This window comes from Podarcis melisellensis (assembly GCF_964234715.1).
Source record: "Podarcis melisellensis genome assembly, chromosome: 2".
Taxonomy (NCBI): domain Eukaryota; kingdom Metazoa; phylum Chordata; class Lepidosauria; order Squamata; family Lacertidae; genus Podarcis; species Podarcis melisellensis.
In genome coordinates, this window is record NC_138529.1 from 14,766,502 (window position 1) to 14,785,235 (window position 18,734).

The 18,734-nt window shown below is 47.6% G+C and overlaps 1 protein-coding gene across 1 annotated transcript; it reads right to left on the minus strand.

The window, feature by feature from the left end:
* Positions 1 to 2,624: 2,624 nt before the first annotated feature.
* On the minus strand, positions 2,625 to 15,668 carry LOC309362935 (aquaporin-5-like). Its single transcript, XM_081898977.1, has 4 exons — positions 14,909 to 15,668; positions 10,478 to 10,642; positions 6,871 to 6,951; positions 2,625 to 3,128 (listed from the first exon to the last, which is right to left on the minus strand). Exons 1-4 carry the CDS (start codon positions 15,269 to 15,271, stop codon positions 2,931 to 2,933), a joined length of 807 nt encoding a protein of 268 aa, XP_081755103.1. The 5' UTR covers positions 15,272 to 15,668; the 3' UTR covers positions 2,625 to 2,930.
* Between the last annotated feature and the right edge of the window lie 3,066 nt (positions 15,669 to 18,734).

Here is an 18,734-nt window from a genome sequence, read left to right on the forward strand (position 1 = left end):
AGTCCTCGCAGATTCTTGCTGCCCCTCCAGGCCTGCTTTTCCCAATGTGGTACCCTTCAGATATCTTTTTTGTAAAAAAAGACTACAACTCCCATCATCCCTGGCATTCTGCCGCCTTGGCTAATGGGAGTTGTAGTCCAAAACATCGGTGGGGGGGCACCAGGCTGGGGAAGGCTGCTCCAAGGTGCTGGAGAGACTGAGGTTGAGTAAGTGGAAGGCCCCTTCCTCTGCATGAGGAAACAGGGCTTGAAGGCAATTCTCTGCTGGCTCGACTGCGTAGAATTGTGGCGTTGAAAGGGACCACAAGGGTCATCTAGTCCAGTGTTCTTCAACCTTGGCTTCCTAGAAGCAGTTGGACTACAACTCCCATCATCCCCAGCCATCTTAGCCAATGGCTTACAGGTGATGGGAGTTGTAGTCCAGAATCATCTGGGAGCCTAAGGTTGAAAAATGCTGATCTAGTCCAACCCCCTGCAATGCAGTAATCTTTTGCTCAAGGTGGGACTCAAACCCACGACCCTGAGATTACGAATCTCATGCTCTACCAGGTCTGATTTGCATTAGGGCTGGGTTTAGGTCTGATGAGGCCCTAAGCTACTGAAGGTAATGGGGCCCTTTATATGTCCAGCTGTCCTTTGTCGACAACCAATTGTCGCTGTTTTTTGTGTTGAATATATGCTACATGGTAATTTATGGACATAAGCCATAATGGGATCAAAATAAATAAATTATGTATTCCATGAAATCAATTGGTAGGCATAAGACTCAGACCCTTAGTCTATGCTGCCTGGTCATCAGTCTACAAGCACTCTTTAATATTAGATAACAGGTACAACAGCTTGACCTACATTCAACCGTGCTGCACTGCAGTCTGCAGCTGTGTGCTACATGATGCCATGCAACCGGTCCATGCAGAATGTAGGCACCCTACACAGTGGTACCTCGGGTTACATACGCTTCAGGTTACATACGCTTCAGGTTACAGACTCCGCTAACCCAGAAATAGTGCTTCAAGTTAAGAACTTTGCTTCAGGATGAGAACAGAAATCGTGCTCTGGCGGTGTGGCGGCAGCGGGAGGCCCCATTAGCTAAAGTGGTGCTTCAGGTTAAGAACAGTTTCAGGTTAAGTATGGACCTCCGGAACGAATTAAGTACTTAACCCAAGGTACCACTGTGTATAGAAATGAGCAAACCAGTGATATTTTAGGGAGCAGGCTAGCACTACTTACAGTACATCATAGGAGCTGAAACAACACAAAACACTGTTGCTGTATGTAGATTTTATTTTATTTGTTTTTTATCTTATATTTTGGAAATGTACATCCAGTGTTTTTTTCTTTTAATCCCCCCCCCCCCCCGAGAGTGGAGCCCTAAGCTATAGCTTGTTTCGCTTATACGTAAATCCAGCACTGCCCGGGCTTGTAGTGTCGTGGCCAGTTTGATGCTGCTGCTTTTTCTCCATTTATTATTACTGCTTTATTGTTATTACTGCTATTTAACATTTAGTTTAGCCCTAGCAGTGTGCTAGGCACTGAACAGAAGTAACAGAGTCTCTGCCTCCAAAGCGCTTACAATCTACATTCACTGAAGAACAGAGCCAGGAAGGAGAGACCTGGGAATGTCAAAAGACTAGATGCATCAGTTGAAGTTGGAGGGTGCAGTCGAGCTGTGATTTCTCATGCTCCAGGCACATGGAAGGCTATTAAACAAAGGCACCCGCTCAGTAAACAAAGGGATGCCAATGCAACACCCTAGAGCAGGGGTAGGCAACCTAAGGCCCGTGGGCCGGATGCGGCCCAATTGCCTTCTCAATCCGGCCCACGGACGTTCCGGGAATCAGCATGTTTTTACATGAGTAGAATGTGTCCTTTTCTTTAAAATGCATCTCTGGGTAATTTGTGAGGCATAGGAATTCATTCATTATTATTTTTTTCAAAATATAGTCCAGTCCCCCACATGGTCTGAGGGAAGGTAGACCGGCCCATGGCTGAAAAAGGTTGTTGATCCCTGCCCTAGGGAGATGGTAGGGAAAATCTGGAATGAGGGCGGGGGTAGGAGCTGATCTGCAGGTCTGTAAGGGATGGTGTGAGTAAAGTGATACCTTGGGTTACAGACGCTTCAGGTTACAGACTCCGCTAACACAGAAATATTACCGTGAGTTAAGAACTTTGCTTCAGGATGAGAACAGAAATCGTGCTCCGGCAGCACGGCAGCAGCAGGAGGCCCCATTAGCTAAAGTGGTGCTTCAGGTTAAGAACAGTTTCAGGTTAAGAACGGACCTCCGGAACGAATTAAGTACATAACCTAAGGTACCACTGTACTGTTTTTGTTTGGTCCTTTATCAGCCTGGAGGAGTGGTGCAGAGTAGCCCCTTCTTAACCTACTCCCTTCCACCTTAAAACTATTTAGTTTAGAGAAAAGATAAGTAAGGGGAGAAATGATGGGCGTTCATACCATTATTCGTGGTATGAAGAAAGTGGGTGGAGGAATGTTTTTCTCCCTCTCTAGTAACACTAGAATTCATGGGCATCCAGGGAAGCTGAGCATTGGGAGGTTCGGGCCAGACAAAAGTGCTTCTTTGCGCAGCGCAAAGTTACTTCCTTTCCAGATCTTGGAAAGTTAATAGTCCCTCTCTATTCTGCCTTGGTCAGACCACACCTGTGTCCAGTTCTGGGCGCCACAATTTAAGAAGCATATTGACAAGTTGGAACGTGTGCAGAAGGCGGCGACCAAGATGATCAAGGGTCTGGAAAGCAAGCCTGATGAGGAACGGTTGAAGGAGCTGGGTTCATTTAGCCAGGATGAAAGGAGATTGGAGAGTTACAAGAAAGGAGATTCTGACTAAACAGGAAGAACTTTCTGACAGTAAGCGCTGTTTGACAGTGGGTTTGGGCTGGATAACCGTCAGAGTCCCTTCCAGCTCGACCGTTCTATGATTCAATGATCCTGTGATCCACCAGTTCCGTTGAGTACTTCTGATCATTCTTCTCCACCCAGTCATCTTCAGGTTGGTAGGTCCCTTTCAGAACATCAAGCCTCTCGGATAGGCTTCTTGTGTCAGGAGCGAGGATGATGTTGTAGATCAGAGAGGCCACAATGCCGCCCGCCAGAGGTCCCACCCAAAAGATCTGAAGAAGTGCAAACAAAACATAGGTTTTTGGTGAGTCACTCCTCAATGGAATCATTCCCAATTGGAGCAGCTACAGAGCTGTTTTCCCCCTTCTCGGCCAGTAGGGGTGCTATTGAGGTATACCACACCATCATATGTTTGGAAAGAACCTTGACAAGACAGAAGTACTGTTTTGGGGGGACAGGGGGAGGGCAGGTGTGGAGGACTCCCTGGTCCTGAATGGGGTAACTGTGCCCCTGAAGGACCAGGTGCACAGCCTGGGAGTCATTTTGGACTCACAGCTGTCCATGGAGGTGCAGGTCAATTCTGTGTCCAGGGCAGCTGTCTACCAGCTCCACCTGGTATGCAGGCTGAGACCCTACCTGCCCACGGACTGTCTCGCCAGAGTAGTGCATGCTCTGGTTATCTCTCGCTTGGACTACTGCAATGCGCTCTATGTGGGGGTATCTTTGAAGGTGACCCAGAAACTACAACTACAACTATAACACCAGTCTTGAAAGACCTACATTGGCTTCTGCCCAGACGCTGAGGGCCAGCGCCGAGGGCCTTCTGGCGGTTCCCTCATTGCGAGAAGCAAAGCTACAGGGAACCAGGCAGAGGGCCTTCTCGGTAGTGGCGCCCGCCCTGTGGAACGCCCTTCCAGCAGATGTCAAAGCGATAAACAACTACCTGACATTCAGAAGACATCTTAAGGCAGCCCTGTTCAGGGAAGTTTTTAATGTGTGACATTTTAGTGTATTTTTGGTCTCTGTGGAAGCCGCCCAGAGTGGCTGGGGAAACCCAGCCAGATGGGCGGGGTACAAATAATAAATTATTATTATTATTATTATTATTATTATTATTATTATTATTATTATTATTATTTCCATCCTCTGCTCAGAATGCATAATGGGATGATGGGGCCAAGATATGCCAACCATGTTCTGCTGCCAAGTGCAGTCTTGCTAAAGGCCATCCCATTGGGACATAGCAGTTGGCCATAGCAGAGTCAAATGGCTTTGGGACTATCTCGAGGTGCTCAAAGGAAATGGTTCTGGATCCATGCACAGTGTAGCTATACTCTGAAATTCTCTTATGTTTTGTGCTCATCATTCCTGTTACTTATGGCCAACGTCAGCTCCTGACATCACACATCAACATTATCAACTGGAGCTGCTGCCAGAGATTATAGACAATTGACCAATTGGGGTGTGTGGCTTGCCTCATTTAAGGCGAGTGCGGCCCCGGGATCTCCCTCTTTTGGCCGCTCAGCTGCTGAGGTTTCCCACCCGCCCACTCTTTAAGATTCCCCTTCTGACCTTGCTATGGACTTTGGTTGGTCGCCGTTAAGGGGCCTGGTAGGAATTTTTTCCACTTGGCAAATTGGCACTGGCCATTTGGTTTTTCGCCTACCTCGTAGCAAATCGTCACAACTCTTTTGGTTTTGGTGGTTAGTCATTGGTAGGGGTATTGTTATGTAGATGTGGGGGGGAGGAGCGCCATCACCTCCCCCAAATATTGAAGGGTAGTCCGGTAAAGGATTCCGGGGGGCGTGGCCGACGCCTATGGAGACCAGAGCCTAAAGCGCGCCCCTGAGCGGTGACCCGGGGGAGTTCCTAGTTGATGTGCATCAGCAGGGCTCCCCTTGCTGGTGTTAACCCTTCCCGGTCTTCCCCCTGCTGGTGTTAACCCTTCCCAGTCGGATAGGACCAATGCCTAAGCCAATACCGCTCTTTACCTGTAACCAATAAAGTTGTGGCCAATCTTAGCTCATTAACCTAAAATAGTGGTGTCACGTGTCTTTATTTCTATTGGGGGGAGGCGGGAACTCGCTACACAATGAAATTCTTGGGGCACAACAGTACTATTTGTTCCAATTCTGTATAATCACAGGAGACTCTCAAAACAACTCTGAGCCTAACACCCTTTTGTGAAAAAGCATAGTGGAAGAAAAATCCTAGACGCGCACCATAATTTAAAGCATGTTACTTCCTCCAAGGAATCATGGGAAATGCAGTTTGTTAAGGGTACTGCAACGTGCGGCTCTGTTAGAGGTAAACTACAATTCCTAGAATTCTGGCAACTGTTGTTTACCCATTAAGGAACTCCAGTGACCCAAGATTCTTCTGTTCCTTATTCTGGGCTGAAAGAAAGGTGAGCCATGTCGAGTCCCTGATCTTGCTAGAGTTGGCTGACTTCCTTTCACATTACTCCAGCATCTAATTTATCACTTGAGCATGTAAGCAAATTAAAGGCTGAAGCAAACGGAGGAATGATTATCTCAGGATAACAGATTGTCTAAACAGGGGCCCTAAGATAAGACCCATAGCTCATCTATCAATTTCCACACCCGTATTTCATAAACAACTGATTTTAATTAAGACAGAGCCCGACAACGAATTGAGTCTTGTTTGTATACATCTAATTAATGCACCGGCCATTCATCCATGTGCCAGGGCCTGGAAGACAGAATCTTGCCCTTTCTATGCCCGTTTTCTAACACCCTCGAAATCTGCTGCTAATCGAGGATGAGGGTGGTAGAAAATCAGACCCTCCAAGTGCCCCTATTTTCCAGGGACAGTTGTGGATTTACAGAAGTTGTCCTGGTTTCTGATTTGATCCCGGAATGTCCCTCTTTTCCTCAGGATGTCCCTATTTTCATCAGAGAAATGTTGAAGGGTATGGTAGGATGTTCCTATTTTCTTTGGAGAAATGTTGGATGATATGGCATACCCCCCCCCCCCAATGTTTCTCTGATGAAAATAGAGACGTAGTCAATCACCACCATCATCATTTATATTCTGGCCATCTGTGACTGGGTTGTCTCAGCCACTCTGGGCAGTTTCCAACATATATTAAGGTAAAGGTAAAGGTACCCCTGACCATTAGGTCCAGCTGCAGACAACTCGGGGTTGCAGCGCTCATCTCGCTTTATTGGCCGAGGGAGCTGGCGTTTGTGGCTTCTGGGTCATGTGGCCAGCATGACTGAGCCTCATCTGGTGAACCAGAGCAGCACATGGAAACACCGTTTACCTTCCTGCCGGAGCGTTACCTATTTATCTACTTGCATTTTGACGTGCTTTCGAACTGCTAGGTTGGCAGGAGCAGGGACCGAGCAATGGGAGCTCACCCCGTCGCAGGGATTCGAATCGCCGACCTTCCGATCAGCAAGCCCTAGGCTCAGTGCTTTAGACCACAGTGCCACCCGCGTCCCTCCAACATATATTAAAACATAATAAAGTATTAAGCATTTTTTTATAATCTCCTAAAAAAGACCGCCTTCAGATGTCTTCTAAAGGTTGTATAGTTACTTATCTCCTTAGCTCAGGGCTTTCATGACTCCATACCCTCCAATATTTCTTCAATGAAAATAGGGACATCCTAAGAAAAATTGTGAAATAGGGACTCTTGGAGGGTTATGTGACCCCCGAGCCAAAGAGATAAGTAACTTTAGAAGACATCTGAAGGCAGCCCTGTGTTGGGAAGTTTTTTGGGGTTTTGTTTTAGTGTTTAATGTTTTGTTATGTTTTTATATATGTTGGAAGCCACCCAGAGTGACTGGGACAACCTAGTCAGATGTGCAGGGTATAAATAATAAAATTATTATGTTTATGGAATAGGACGTCCTTTATTTTCATCAGAGAAACATCAGAAAATGTGGGGGAAGGTGGGAATGTCTACTTGTGTCCTTCATCTCCTAGCAATATCAGGGCCCATCACAAGCCGGAAGTCTCAGGTGGTAGCTGGATGGAAGCACTTACCCAGTGATCTTGGAAGTTTGCCATTATGACAGCGGGGCCAAAAGACCGTGCAGGATTCATCGAGCAGCCCGTGAAATAGATCTGGAAGGTAATAATGGTGGGGAAATGTCATTGCTTGATGATGGGTAGAGCAAAAGGTCCTAACAGCTTTCCATATTTTATTGCAATGTTTTTGGAAGTAATGCGCCCTGGGGTCTAGCGGTGAAGGTAGTAGCAATCTGGTGGCCATTGGGACTGGCAGGGAAAACAGCAGGGAGGTCAACTGTAGGTGGCGCCAGAGAGCCAATGACAGGCAGAGCCAACTGATGCTGGCTTTCCTCCCATCCTTCTTCCTGCTGAGTTCTATGATGGCAGCACAAAGGAGAACGAATATGACAGCTAGCGCCACCCCTAGCCCTAGATGACACTTGGAAAACAGGCAGATGGGGGGCTGGTTAGGGGCAGACAGAGGTTGGTGGGGCAATGCCCCATTCACCCCAACAGACCAGCTTCCACTGGGTGAAGGGCAGGTACAAAAATCAAATAGCAACAACAGAAATTGTCGTTATGGGCACCCACAGAGTCAATGGAGTGCGCCTCCAGAGGTGAATTCAAACCGCTGCAATATTATCACTGACATGACCTCCCTGGGGCACAAGCCTGGGCAGTGGGTATGGAGGTCCTGGGCTGCCCAGACAATAATACTGCTTTCTCGGCCTCGCAGATGTGATACAAAGGAAAGCAGAGCAATACGTTTGACCCCAGCTTGGAGGCAGGAGTTGAAGAGACGTGCAAGATGCCATCCAACCGTCTTAGGGACTCCACTCCAGATGTGTGTTGAGTTTACCCCTTAGCCTTTTCTTCTCCTGAAGATATCCCTCAAGGCAGTGGAGGTTTGGGACCAGAGTTTTGCTTCTCCTAGATGGGCTACCTTCCCAGGTTGACTGGCCCCATCTTCTCCTCACTTCCCTTTACAGCATGTGCAGAAACAGCCTCCTTGACCGTTTCACTGGCAAAATGCTGGATAGCTTTTATACGAAGGAACCAGGCCACTGGTTCTACTCACATGGTTCCTCCATACACTTATTACTGGCTAATAGGAGCAGCAGGGACCTGTTAGGATATACCGTATTTTTTGCTCTATAAGACTCACTTTTCCCCTCCTAAAAAGTAAGGGGAAATGTCTTATGGAGCGAATGCAGGCTGCACAGCTATCCCAGAAGCCAGAACAGCAAGAGGGATTGCTGCTTTCACTGCGCAGCGATCCCTCTTGCTGTTCTGGCTTCTGAGATTCAGAATATATTTTTTTCTTGTTTTCCTCCTCCAAAAACTAGGTGTGTCTTGTGGTCTGGTGCGTCTTATAGAGCGAACAATATGGTAGTTCCATTCCACCTTAAAAGGAGCACGCGTGACTGGTGTGCCACATGCCTGATTACTTCCAGCACTTGCTGGGAACTTCCGTTTGTATATAGCTTTTGTGTTACTGCTGTTTTGCTGGAGACGAAGGGAAGCAGACATGTTTTCCTCTGTTCCTGAACTATGCTGAATAAAATGCTGTACATTATGCTTACACATTTCTCTGTCCGCCTCTTCAGCTGTGAGAAGATTTACACACTCTGCTGATAGAGCGGGCACGGGTCTCTAAACGTATCTGAGGCTTGTGTCGTTGATTTATGCTGTTCCAAGGGAGACCGACTGTCGGTCAGAGGCTGGAGCCAGCTGGGTTCCTGCCTGATGCCTGCCTGATACCCCCGTCTTCTCGGCAGTTTCCCAACACTGCCTTCCACCACCCCCACCCCAATTGCCATAGCACCCCCTGCTGGAATGCAATGGTAAATACAGTGGTGCCTCGCAAGACGAAAAGAATCCGTTCCGCGATTCTCTTCGTCTAGCGGTTTTTTCGTCTTGCGAAGCAAGCCCATTGACAGCTTAGCGGATTAGCGCTACAGCGGTCTAGCGGCTTCTAGCAATCAGCTGTTAAGCGGCTTATCAGCGTGTCAGCTGTTAAGCGGCTTAGCGGCTTAGGAAAAGAGGGGGGAGCGGAAAAAACCCGCGGGGACTCGCAAGATGTTTTCGTCTTGCGAAGCAACCCCATAGGGAAATTCATTTTGCGAAGCGCCTCCAAAACGGAAAACCCTTTCCTCTAGCGGGTTTTCCGTCTTGCAAGGCGTTCGTCTTGCGGGGCACCACTGTAATAATAATAAATAAATAATAATTGTCAGGGTTTCAGGGAGAGAAGAGCAGATGGGGGAGGAGACAGAGAGCGAGGGGGAAGAATCCCAGAGAGATGAGGAGGAGGATGACGATGACCAAAGGTCGTCCATGAGTCTGTCCAGTGAGTCAGAGGACTCCCAGAAGGGAGCCCCCCTGATCAGACCAAAGGGAGGCCAAGGGGGAAGCAGTGAGGAGCAGGGGAGCGAAGGGAGAAGCCCCAGTAGGAGTTGGACACAGGAGTCGGCTTCTCAGCCGGAACGGAGTGAAGGGGGTGGAGTTACCAGTGTGTCAGAGGGAGCAGAGCGAGAAGGAGACAGGGGGAGGAGATCGGAGCAGGACGCTCAGCCGGAGGGGGTGGAGAGTAGCACCGGGAGCAGTGTAGCGGTCGAGAGAAAGGTCAGAAGCAACGTACGCGCGCCAAGTTCAAATGTAGAGGCGCGCGGAAGTGAGGAGAGCCCTGGGGAGGAGCCCGGCCCCAAAGCGAGAAGGAGGGGGGCAGAGGCATCAGAGGATTCAGCCTCGGGCGAGTCCCGGCGAGGGGGAACCCAGGGGGGCAGAAAGACCCTGCGGAAAAGGAAGGAGAGGAAGAGGTGGTCCAGCACAAGCCTCTTAAATTGGTGCCGAGGCGGTACAGATTCAGAGGGTACTTCAGCGGTCTAACGTTACAGACGTAGAGTCACAAAGATGGAGTGCAAACGCAACCATGATCTTCAATAAAGACTTTCTGTAAATAAACCGGATTGGAGTTGGGTCTCTTGTGAGCTGGGACCAGACGGGTGGCTCTGACAATAATAATAAATTTTTATTTATATCCCGCCCTCCCCAGCCGAAGCCGGGCTCAGGGCGGCTAACAATAAAATAATACAACATTCTAAAATCATTTCATTATAAAAATTAATTAAAATCAAATTGATGGCAACCATTGGGCTAGAGTTCTGTAAAGATTGCCAAAGGAGGGAGTCAGGCTATGCCCTGGCCAAAGGCTTGGTGGAACAGCTCTGTCTTGCAGGCCCTGCGGAAAGATGTCAAGTCCCTCAGGGCCCTAGTCTCTTGTGGCAGAGCTTTCCACCAGATTGGAGCAACAGCCGAAAAAGCCCTGGCTCTGGTTGAGGCCAGCCTAACCTCTCTGTGGCCTTGGAACTCCAAGATGTTTTTGTTTGAAGATTGTAAGTTCCTCCGTGGGACATACCAGGAGAGGCAGTCCCGTAGGTATGAGGGTCCTAGGCCGTATAGGGCTTTAAAGGTTAAAACCAGCACCTTAAACCTGATCCTGTACTCCACCGGGAGCCAGTGCAGCTGGTATAGCACTGGGTGAATGTGATCTTGCAGAGAAGTAAGGAGAACTGTGGAGCCATCTCATCTGAGGAACACACCCTGCACCATTGCTCTGCCCGGCTGAGATAACAACACTCACCCCTAGGAAATGGCCGACCGTGACTGACAGTCCGATAGATAACGCCGGGGAGCCCACAGCATCAGTTCTGCGACTGTCCGTCGAGGCGAAGACACAGAGGACCAGTAGGAAGGTCAAAATCAGCTCTACTGCCACTGCCTGTCCAGCTCCTGTGTTGTTGTGCAGCTGCAAAGATTAGGGAAGTTGTGAAGGAGGCGGCGGCACGGAAAGAGGCAGCCTTTGAGCCTTGGCAAAGGCGGAGAGAGACAGCAGACACAATTACCATCCCTCTCCCCCCAGCGGCAGCATTTAGTGAACAAAAGTTAGGTGGCCCCCATGGGGTTGATTTCCAGGAACAGCTGACAATTCCAAGGGTTGGTCGGCCCATAAAACACCGACTTGCCGGCTTAGCATGGAGGGGCTGCCCTGCTGAATGACGCAGCTAATTATGTGCCCATCCGTCTGATCGTCTCGGAAGCCCTTCCAGGCCCAAATGTGTGTTTTTCCAGCAGGATCAGCACCAAAGGAGAAATCGAGAGTCTAGTAATTAAGTCGTGCTGGTGTTCGCTGGAGCCCTGCCAGCAACTAACTTCTAAAGGAAAGAGGAGTATCTGGATATAACAAGTCGGCTTGGAAGCTTCTACACTTGCTAACCTGCCGGCCAGCTTCATCATCGCAGAAGCACCCAGTGCTGGTTCTCTAGAGCATGGGATGGAGAACCCTCTATGCTCCTCTCAGGGGTTGCTGGACTACAGACCCCCATCACTCTCCTGACCGTTGGCCGTGTCAGCTAGTGCTGTTGGGAACTGGAATGCGCCAACATCAGGAGAACAGCAGGTTGCTCCCATCCCTGCTCTAGGGTGGCTGGATTCAATGGAGGACAAAGACCCCCCTGTCCCGGTTGCACAGAATTTTGGCAAGTGCTGCTTTTTCTCACTCCTCTTTGGCAAGATGCGTTGGCCCTGTTCTTTAAAGGAAAACCTGTAACTGACCTCTTTGGGCACTTTAGAGATAAAAAAGGGTGGTTTCTGGTGGTTTCGTTATGTCTCAATAATAATAATTTTATTATTTATACCCTGCCCATCAGGCTGGGTTTCCCCTGCCATTCTGGGCAGCTTCCAGCACTTATAATAAAACATGAAAAATGTCCCGATACAAGGTTGCCTTCTAAAAATCAGATAGTTGTTTATTTCCTTGACATCTGATACAAGGTTGCCTTCAGGTGGCTTCTGAAAACGAGATACAGTCATACCTCGGGTTATAGAATCTTCAGGTTGCGTTTTTTTGGGTTACAGATGCACCGAAACCCGAAAGTACCGGAACGGGTTACTTCTGGGTTTGGGCGGTCGCACATGCACAGAAGTGCTAAATCACGCTTTGCGCATGAGTAGAAGCGCCAAATTGCAACCCTCGCATGCGCAGACGTGGTGTTGCGGGTTGTGAACACTGCAGGTTGCGAACGTGCCTCCCGCACAGATCACGTTTGCAACCCAAGCTGTCGTTGTTGATTTCCTTGACATCCACAGGACAGGTGCCACCACCGAGAAGGCCCTCTGCCTGGTTCCCTGTAACCTCGCTTCTCACAGTGAGGGAACCGCCAGAAGGCCTTCGGAGCTGGACCTCAGTGTCCGGGCTGAACGATGGTGGGGTGTGGAGACAACCCTTTAGCATCTTTAAGGTGATTTGCCCTTTGCTTTAAACTGTATGCATTGCAACAACCCTATAAGTATACTGTTTTCCCTTTGCTGTGTTCTTTTGAAAAATACACCACTAATGCACTATTATTGCACTGAGAATATGCTGCAGAAGATGTCCACAATAAAACACATCAGTCTGGAGAAGCCCCTAGTCACCTCTGTGATGTTCCATTCTGATTCTGGATTTATGGCTGCAGTAGCGAGGGAAGATCCCTTCCCACTTTGTCAAACAAGGGAATGCAGTCCCTTGGGATGGTGATATTGTACCTACCTAAACATCCAAAGAGAATTGTACAGTGGTACCTCGGGTTACAGACACTTCAGGTTACAGACTCCGCTAACCCAGAAATAGTACCTTGGGTTTAGAATTTGGCTTCAGGATGAGAACAGAAATCGTGCGGTGGCGGCAGTGGGAGGCCCCATTAGCCAAAGTGAGACCTCAGGTTAAGAACAGTTTCAGGTTAAGAATGGACCTCCAGAACGAATTATCTTAACCCGAGGTACCACTGTAGTTGGAATCAAGACCATGCCGGTGTGACAAAGTTTTCATAGCACTCTGCTGGAGAGCCTGTAAATGATCTAGATTCGCCAGGCCACTGAAATAACTAGAAGCAACTTGCACTGCTCTGATTGTAGCTGAGGACAAGCACAATCCCTTGGCTGAACTCCACATCCCTTTGTATAGCTGCCAAAAACCTTCTGCAATCGAAGCTCAGGCTTTTTTGGCAGCGCCCCAGCTATCTCCTCTCCAGCCTAACCCTATTGGCTTTAGGCAAGAGGGTTGTTCACACGTTACGATGGGCACAGGTTCATCGTACTCTACACCTGCACAAGTGCTTGTCTAAAACAATGTACACTTGTGCATTTGTGCATTTGTGCAGTCCAGCTATTGTGTACACAGACTGCACACAGACTGCACACTTGTTCAATGTAAGGTGTAGACACCCCGAAGACCTGGCAATACAGTCGTACCTTGGATGTCAAATGCCTTGGCTCCTGAACATATTGGCTCCCGAGCGATTGAAACCCGGAAGTGAGTGCTCTGGTTTTCTAACATTTTTTGGAACCTGAACGTCCGACACGGGTTTTCCACGGCTTCTGATTGGCTGCAGGAGCTTCCTGCAGCCAAGCGGAAGTCGTGTTTTGGTTTCTGAATGTTTTGGAAGTTGAACAGACTTCCGGAACAGATTCCGTTTGACTTCCAAGGTACGACTGTATATGTTTTGTTGTTGTTGTAGTTGTTGTTGTGTGTAAAGAAAGCAGGAAGAAAACAAAGCACATAAAACACAACATAATATATTAAGTACAATATTAACTGTATAATTAAAAACAATGTAATTTTTTAATAAAAAAGTGGGAAATATAGAATAATTATATTAAAATGGTAGAAAACAACATAAAGTATTAATAATTTTTAAATTAAGACAGGATCCTGTGCCAACAAGCTTTTGCTGCTGCACAAAATCCTCTAATTGCTGATAATAACTGGCAGTGAGCCACCACTGGGAAGGACCATAGAGGTAATCTCCAACACTCATTATGAACCCTGATGGATTTTGAAGTCTCCACACTCACAGGACTATAAATTGGCTATAATGCCAATGGGTTTGTAGAACGGCACTTGGCCATGGTGTGCCCCACGATATGATGTTCTTCCAGCCAGGGGAGGGCATAACATGTTCCGTCCAGGTAGCATTAAGGATGGGGAATTTATGGCTTTCCAGATGTTTTTGGACTCCAACTCCCATTAGCCCCAGCCAGCATGGTCAATAGTCACAGACCCTGCAAGTGTCCCTATTTTCCAGGGACAGTCCCGGATTTACAGAAGCTGTCCCAGTTTCTGATTTGATCCTGGAATGTCCCAATTTTCCTTAGGACGTCCCTATTTTCATCAAAGAAATGTTGGAGGCCAAAGAGTTATGCGACCCCCAAACCAAGGAGATAATTAACTATACAACTTTCAACAGGCAGCCCTGTATAGGGAAGTTTTCTTAATGCTTTATAATGTTTTCATATATGTTGAAAGCCGCCTAGAGTAAGGCTGCCATATGTCCGGAATTTACCAGACGTAACCAGAACATGGCAGTCAGAAACAGTCTTTGGGCGAAAACCGGTAGAAGTCTTGATTTTGGCAAACCCCTTAAAAATAACTCCAAAAAATTTCTTTTCTTTTCTGAGATTTTGGGGGAAAAAGAAGAAGCTTAACATCTTCAGGTGGGTGGGGTGGTAATAATAATAATAATAATAATAATAATAATAATAATAATAATAATAATTCTATGGAATAGGATGTCCCTATTTTCATCGGCAAAATATTGGAGGGTATATAATCTACGGCAGAGGTCAGCAAACTTTTTCAACAAGGGGGCCGGTCCACTGTCCCTCAGACTTTGGGGGCGGGGGCGAACTATATTTTGAAAAAAGAAAAGAAAAAAAGAGCGAATTCCTATGCCCCACAAATAACCCACAGATGCATTTTAAATAAAAGGACAGTTTCTACTCATGTAAAAACACACTGATTCCCGGACTGTCCACGGGCAGTATTGAGAAGGCGATTGGGCCGGATCCGGCCCCAGGCCTTAGTTTGCCTACCCATGATCTACGGTGATGGAAGTTGTAGTTCAACAACACTGGTAGGGCCTCAGGTTCTCTAACCCTGCATTAGGTGGTTCAATCCCACGAAATTTAGCAGGACTGACCCCTTGTCATTTTCCTCAGCCAGGACAATAGGAATACATGTGTCAGCAGCACTTACCGCATTGACGGCCAGGGTCCCTCGGATATCGGCTGGAGTGAGCTGGTGGATCACCCCTGCCCCAGCTATCGCTCCCAACATCTGAGCCACAACGTAGGCCACCGATCGTACCACTGAAATCTTTTGTGCCACGAGGAAGGCCACTGTCACCGCTGGGTTGATGTGAGCCCCGCTGACATGGCCCACGGACTGGACGAGGGTGGCGATGGCCAAGCCAAAGGCCAAGGAAATCTGCACCATCGTTGGGAGTGCCGACGGCCAATTCAAGGCCGAGCCCACGCCGATAAGCACAAATATCATGGTGGCCAAGAACTCAGCAAAGACGGCTCTGAAAAAGGCCAACGAGCAAGCTTCATTCTTCATGGCAGAAGCGGCAATGGGGAAGTCAAGCCACGGTGCAGAAAGGGATTGCCACGATCTTTCCTTCTGCCAGAGGAAGGATGGGCGGAATATATATCTAGGGAAAGGATGAAAAATAGGGTGGGACTGGGAACGGGAGATGCGGTTCCTGGGAAAGCGCCCATCTCCTGCCTCTGAAACCCTGACCTTCCTTGTTAGTAATACTCAGCTGTGCCATTTTGTTGCTTGGTGATTTATGACCCTGCTTGACTTTCGGTTGCATGCAGAGAAGGATCCTCCTGAATTTTTCCAAAGAAAACTCCCGCAAAGTGTCCTTCGATTTCGATTTGTATCCTCTCGGTCCCTTTGCATAACGCAGACCTGCCCGGCCTGCGGTCCACCAAGTTAAATGCTGCCCGCCAGTTTCGAATGGCTGCTTGCCAGGGACATTAGTGCTGGTTTTGCTGCCTGCCATCAGAGTCTGTAAAACACAACACACACACACACACACACACAACAGTGGCATTGCCAAGAACCTGCCAGGCCACAGTGCACACAGCTAGCAGGCTGTGTTCTGCTTGTTGGGTCACAAGATGGGCATACTTCATAAAGCATATTCAAGGTCGCTTCCAAGCAACCTGTTTCTTGTTTTTCGAGCATTCTTCCTGATGGGTTTATGGGGGAAGTTAGATGGCATTGGACCAAGCAGACATTATGTGCACATTCCAGTTTATTTCTCCATTACTTTCCTTCCAGCAAACAGGGAGGGGAGTGGGTTTGTTGCGCAAGAGCTCCAATCCATTATAATTGCACAACTCAAATTTGCTAGGTTGAAACCCACCTGAAAATAGCAACAGTCTGTGAGTCTGGAAATAATTGTGCAAGGACTTCTGAATTTTGCATGACTATTATTATTGTTATTATGATGATGCCCAGGCCATCTGGCTGGGTATATACTCTGCATCCAGATTGATTTTGTTTGCCTGCTTTACGTTTCTTTTTCAGATAGATTCCCAAGGTTCCTGTTCCCCCCAGTTTTAAGTCTTTGTTAGGAGTCATTGATAAAATCAGAAGGAATCCTTCTAGCACAGGGGTCAGGAAACCTTTTCAGCAGGGGGCCGGTCTACTGTCCCTCAGACCGTGTGGGGGGCCAGACTATATTTTGAAAAAAGAAAAGAAAAAAGAATGAATTCCTATGCCCCACAAAAAACCCAGAGATGCATTTTAAAGAAAAGCACACATTCTGCTATTGTAAAAACATCAGGCAGGCCCCACAAAAAACATTCTACATTCTACTCATGTAAAAACACGCTGATTCCCAGACCGTCGACGGGCCGGATTGAGAAGGCAATTGGGCCTTATTTTGCCTACCCATGTTCTAGTATAACAGACCCTCCAAAATCCTGCAGAGGAAAATTGGGATGCACATTTTTGGGGGCTCCACTCTTGTGGCAGCCAGGTGACTCAAGAGAGAGAGCACAACCCCCGAAAACGGGTGTCTTTTGGGGTCATGTTCTCATGGGAATCAAAAGGGGCCATCCCAGGTTCCAATCAGGCTTGTGTAATTCCGGGATGTCCTGCTCAAAGCAGGACAGTTGAGGGGTATGCTAGCAGTTTTGTTGCTACACCTCTGGGCGGGGACTTCTGCCACCTGCCTCATCTTCAGTTGCCATGTTGCCCCATAATGCGCTTGCTAGCTCCCACCTGTGAAAGGAAGTCTAGTGTGTAGATCTGGGTGCTTGGAGGGCTCCCGCAGGTGAGCAGGAATGCTACAGGGATATAATAGCAAAATCCCATGTGTAACTGTCTGAGGGACGTGGTTGGCGCTGTGGGTTAAACCACAGAGCCTAGGGCTTGCCGATCAGAAGGTCGGCGGTTCGAATCCCCGCGACGGGGTGAGCTCCCGTTGCTCAGTCCCTGCTCCTGCCAACCTAGCAGTTCGAAAGCACGTCAGAGTGCAAGTAGATAAATAGGTACCGCTCCGGCGGGAAGTTAAACGGCGTTTCCATGCGCTGCTCTGGTTCGCCACAAGCAGCTTAGTCCTGCTGGCCACATGACCCAGAAGCTGTACGCCGGCTCCCTCGGCCAATAAAGCGAGATGAGTGCCAATAAAGCGAGATGAGTCAGTCACGAATGGACCTAATGGTCAGGGGTCCCTTTACCTTTACTTTTATTAACTTCCCAAGATCTGGAAAGGGAGTAACTTTGCGCTGCACAAAGAAGCACTTTTGTCTGGCCTGAACCTCCCAATGTTCAGCTTCCCTGGATGCCCACGAATTCTAGTGTTAATAGAGAGGGAGAAAAACATTCCTCCACCCATTTTCTTCATACCACAAATAATGGTATGAACTCCCATCATTTCTCCCTCTTACTTGCAGCCTTAAGCCTTTGGCACAGAATTCAGCTCTGCTTTTGGCACCAGCCCCTTGCGTGCTGTTTTAGAGAAAGCAACAAATCACGTCCATAAAGTCGCTCTGTGGGAACGCCCTGGCCAAATGCGTTTCGCATTGTGAAAGGCACAAATGGAGCGACCTCAATGTCCTTGCGGGTGCAAAAGGTAAAAGCAGCCATGTCAGAGTGAAGAGGAAGAAAAATATCAAGGTTTAGTATGGAGAGAGTTTGCCACAAGTAGCCAACAAAAGCATGGGTATTTTGGTTCCCAGAGATTATTAAGTTCCTCGAATGATCAAACTGAATTTAAACAGTTTGATGACAGAGATATTTCTCAGTTTAGTAAGGTGGCTGTTATTTAGGCTTAGTATTTGGAGTATGGTTACTACACAATAATGAATATCATGCCATCGAAAATTTATGTGCTCGTGGTATTCTTTTATATATTCCCCAAGTATATTTTCAAAAATTTAACACGGTATTTCAGAAGTGTATTTGAGGGACTTCTCCACCTCATTTTTTACTCTTTAAAAATGCAGCTCTCCGTATCGAAATGAGGATTAAATTTTCCCGATCTTAGTTCATACCTGGGTTACCAACCTTTTAGACCAGTGGGCACATTTGGAATTTTGAGAGAGGGCATAACACAAAATGGCTGCCATGGGGTACGGGGCATAATACAAAATTAGAGAGACGGACACCCCCAACAACATGTTTACCGTGGCAAGCCAGCTATGTCCTGCTAATCAAGCCTGTGGAGATCACAAAAATATTTATTTTACACACAGAGAGAGACACTGATGTTGTTGCTGTCAGTATCAGGAAAAATTCACAAGGTGATTACATCACACTCACTCTCATTTCACAGAAATCACTTAGATTTTGCACATTTTACCCCCAAACTTTCTCATAGGTCTATATACTTTCTTTTTATTATTGTTGTTGAAAGCAAAGAGTCTGGGCCCAGTGGCATCAGTGAAAGCCTTCAGGGTTATATTCCTTATACCATAAGGAATATATTTTTGCTCATTCAAGTGATTGGTAAGATTTTACCCCTGCAAAGTCCTCTGCATGGGTGATCACAGAAATGATGTAC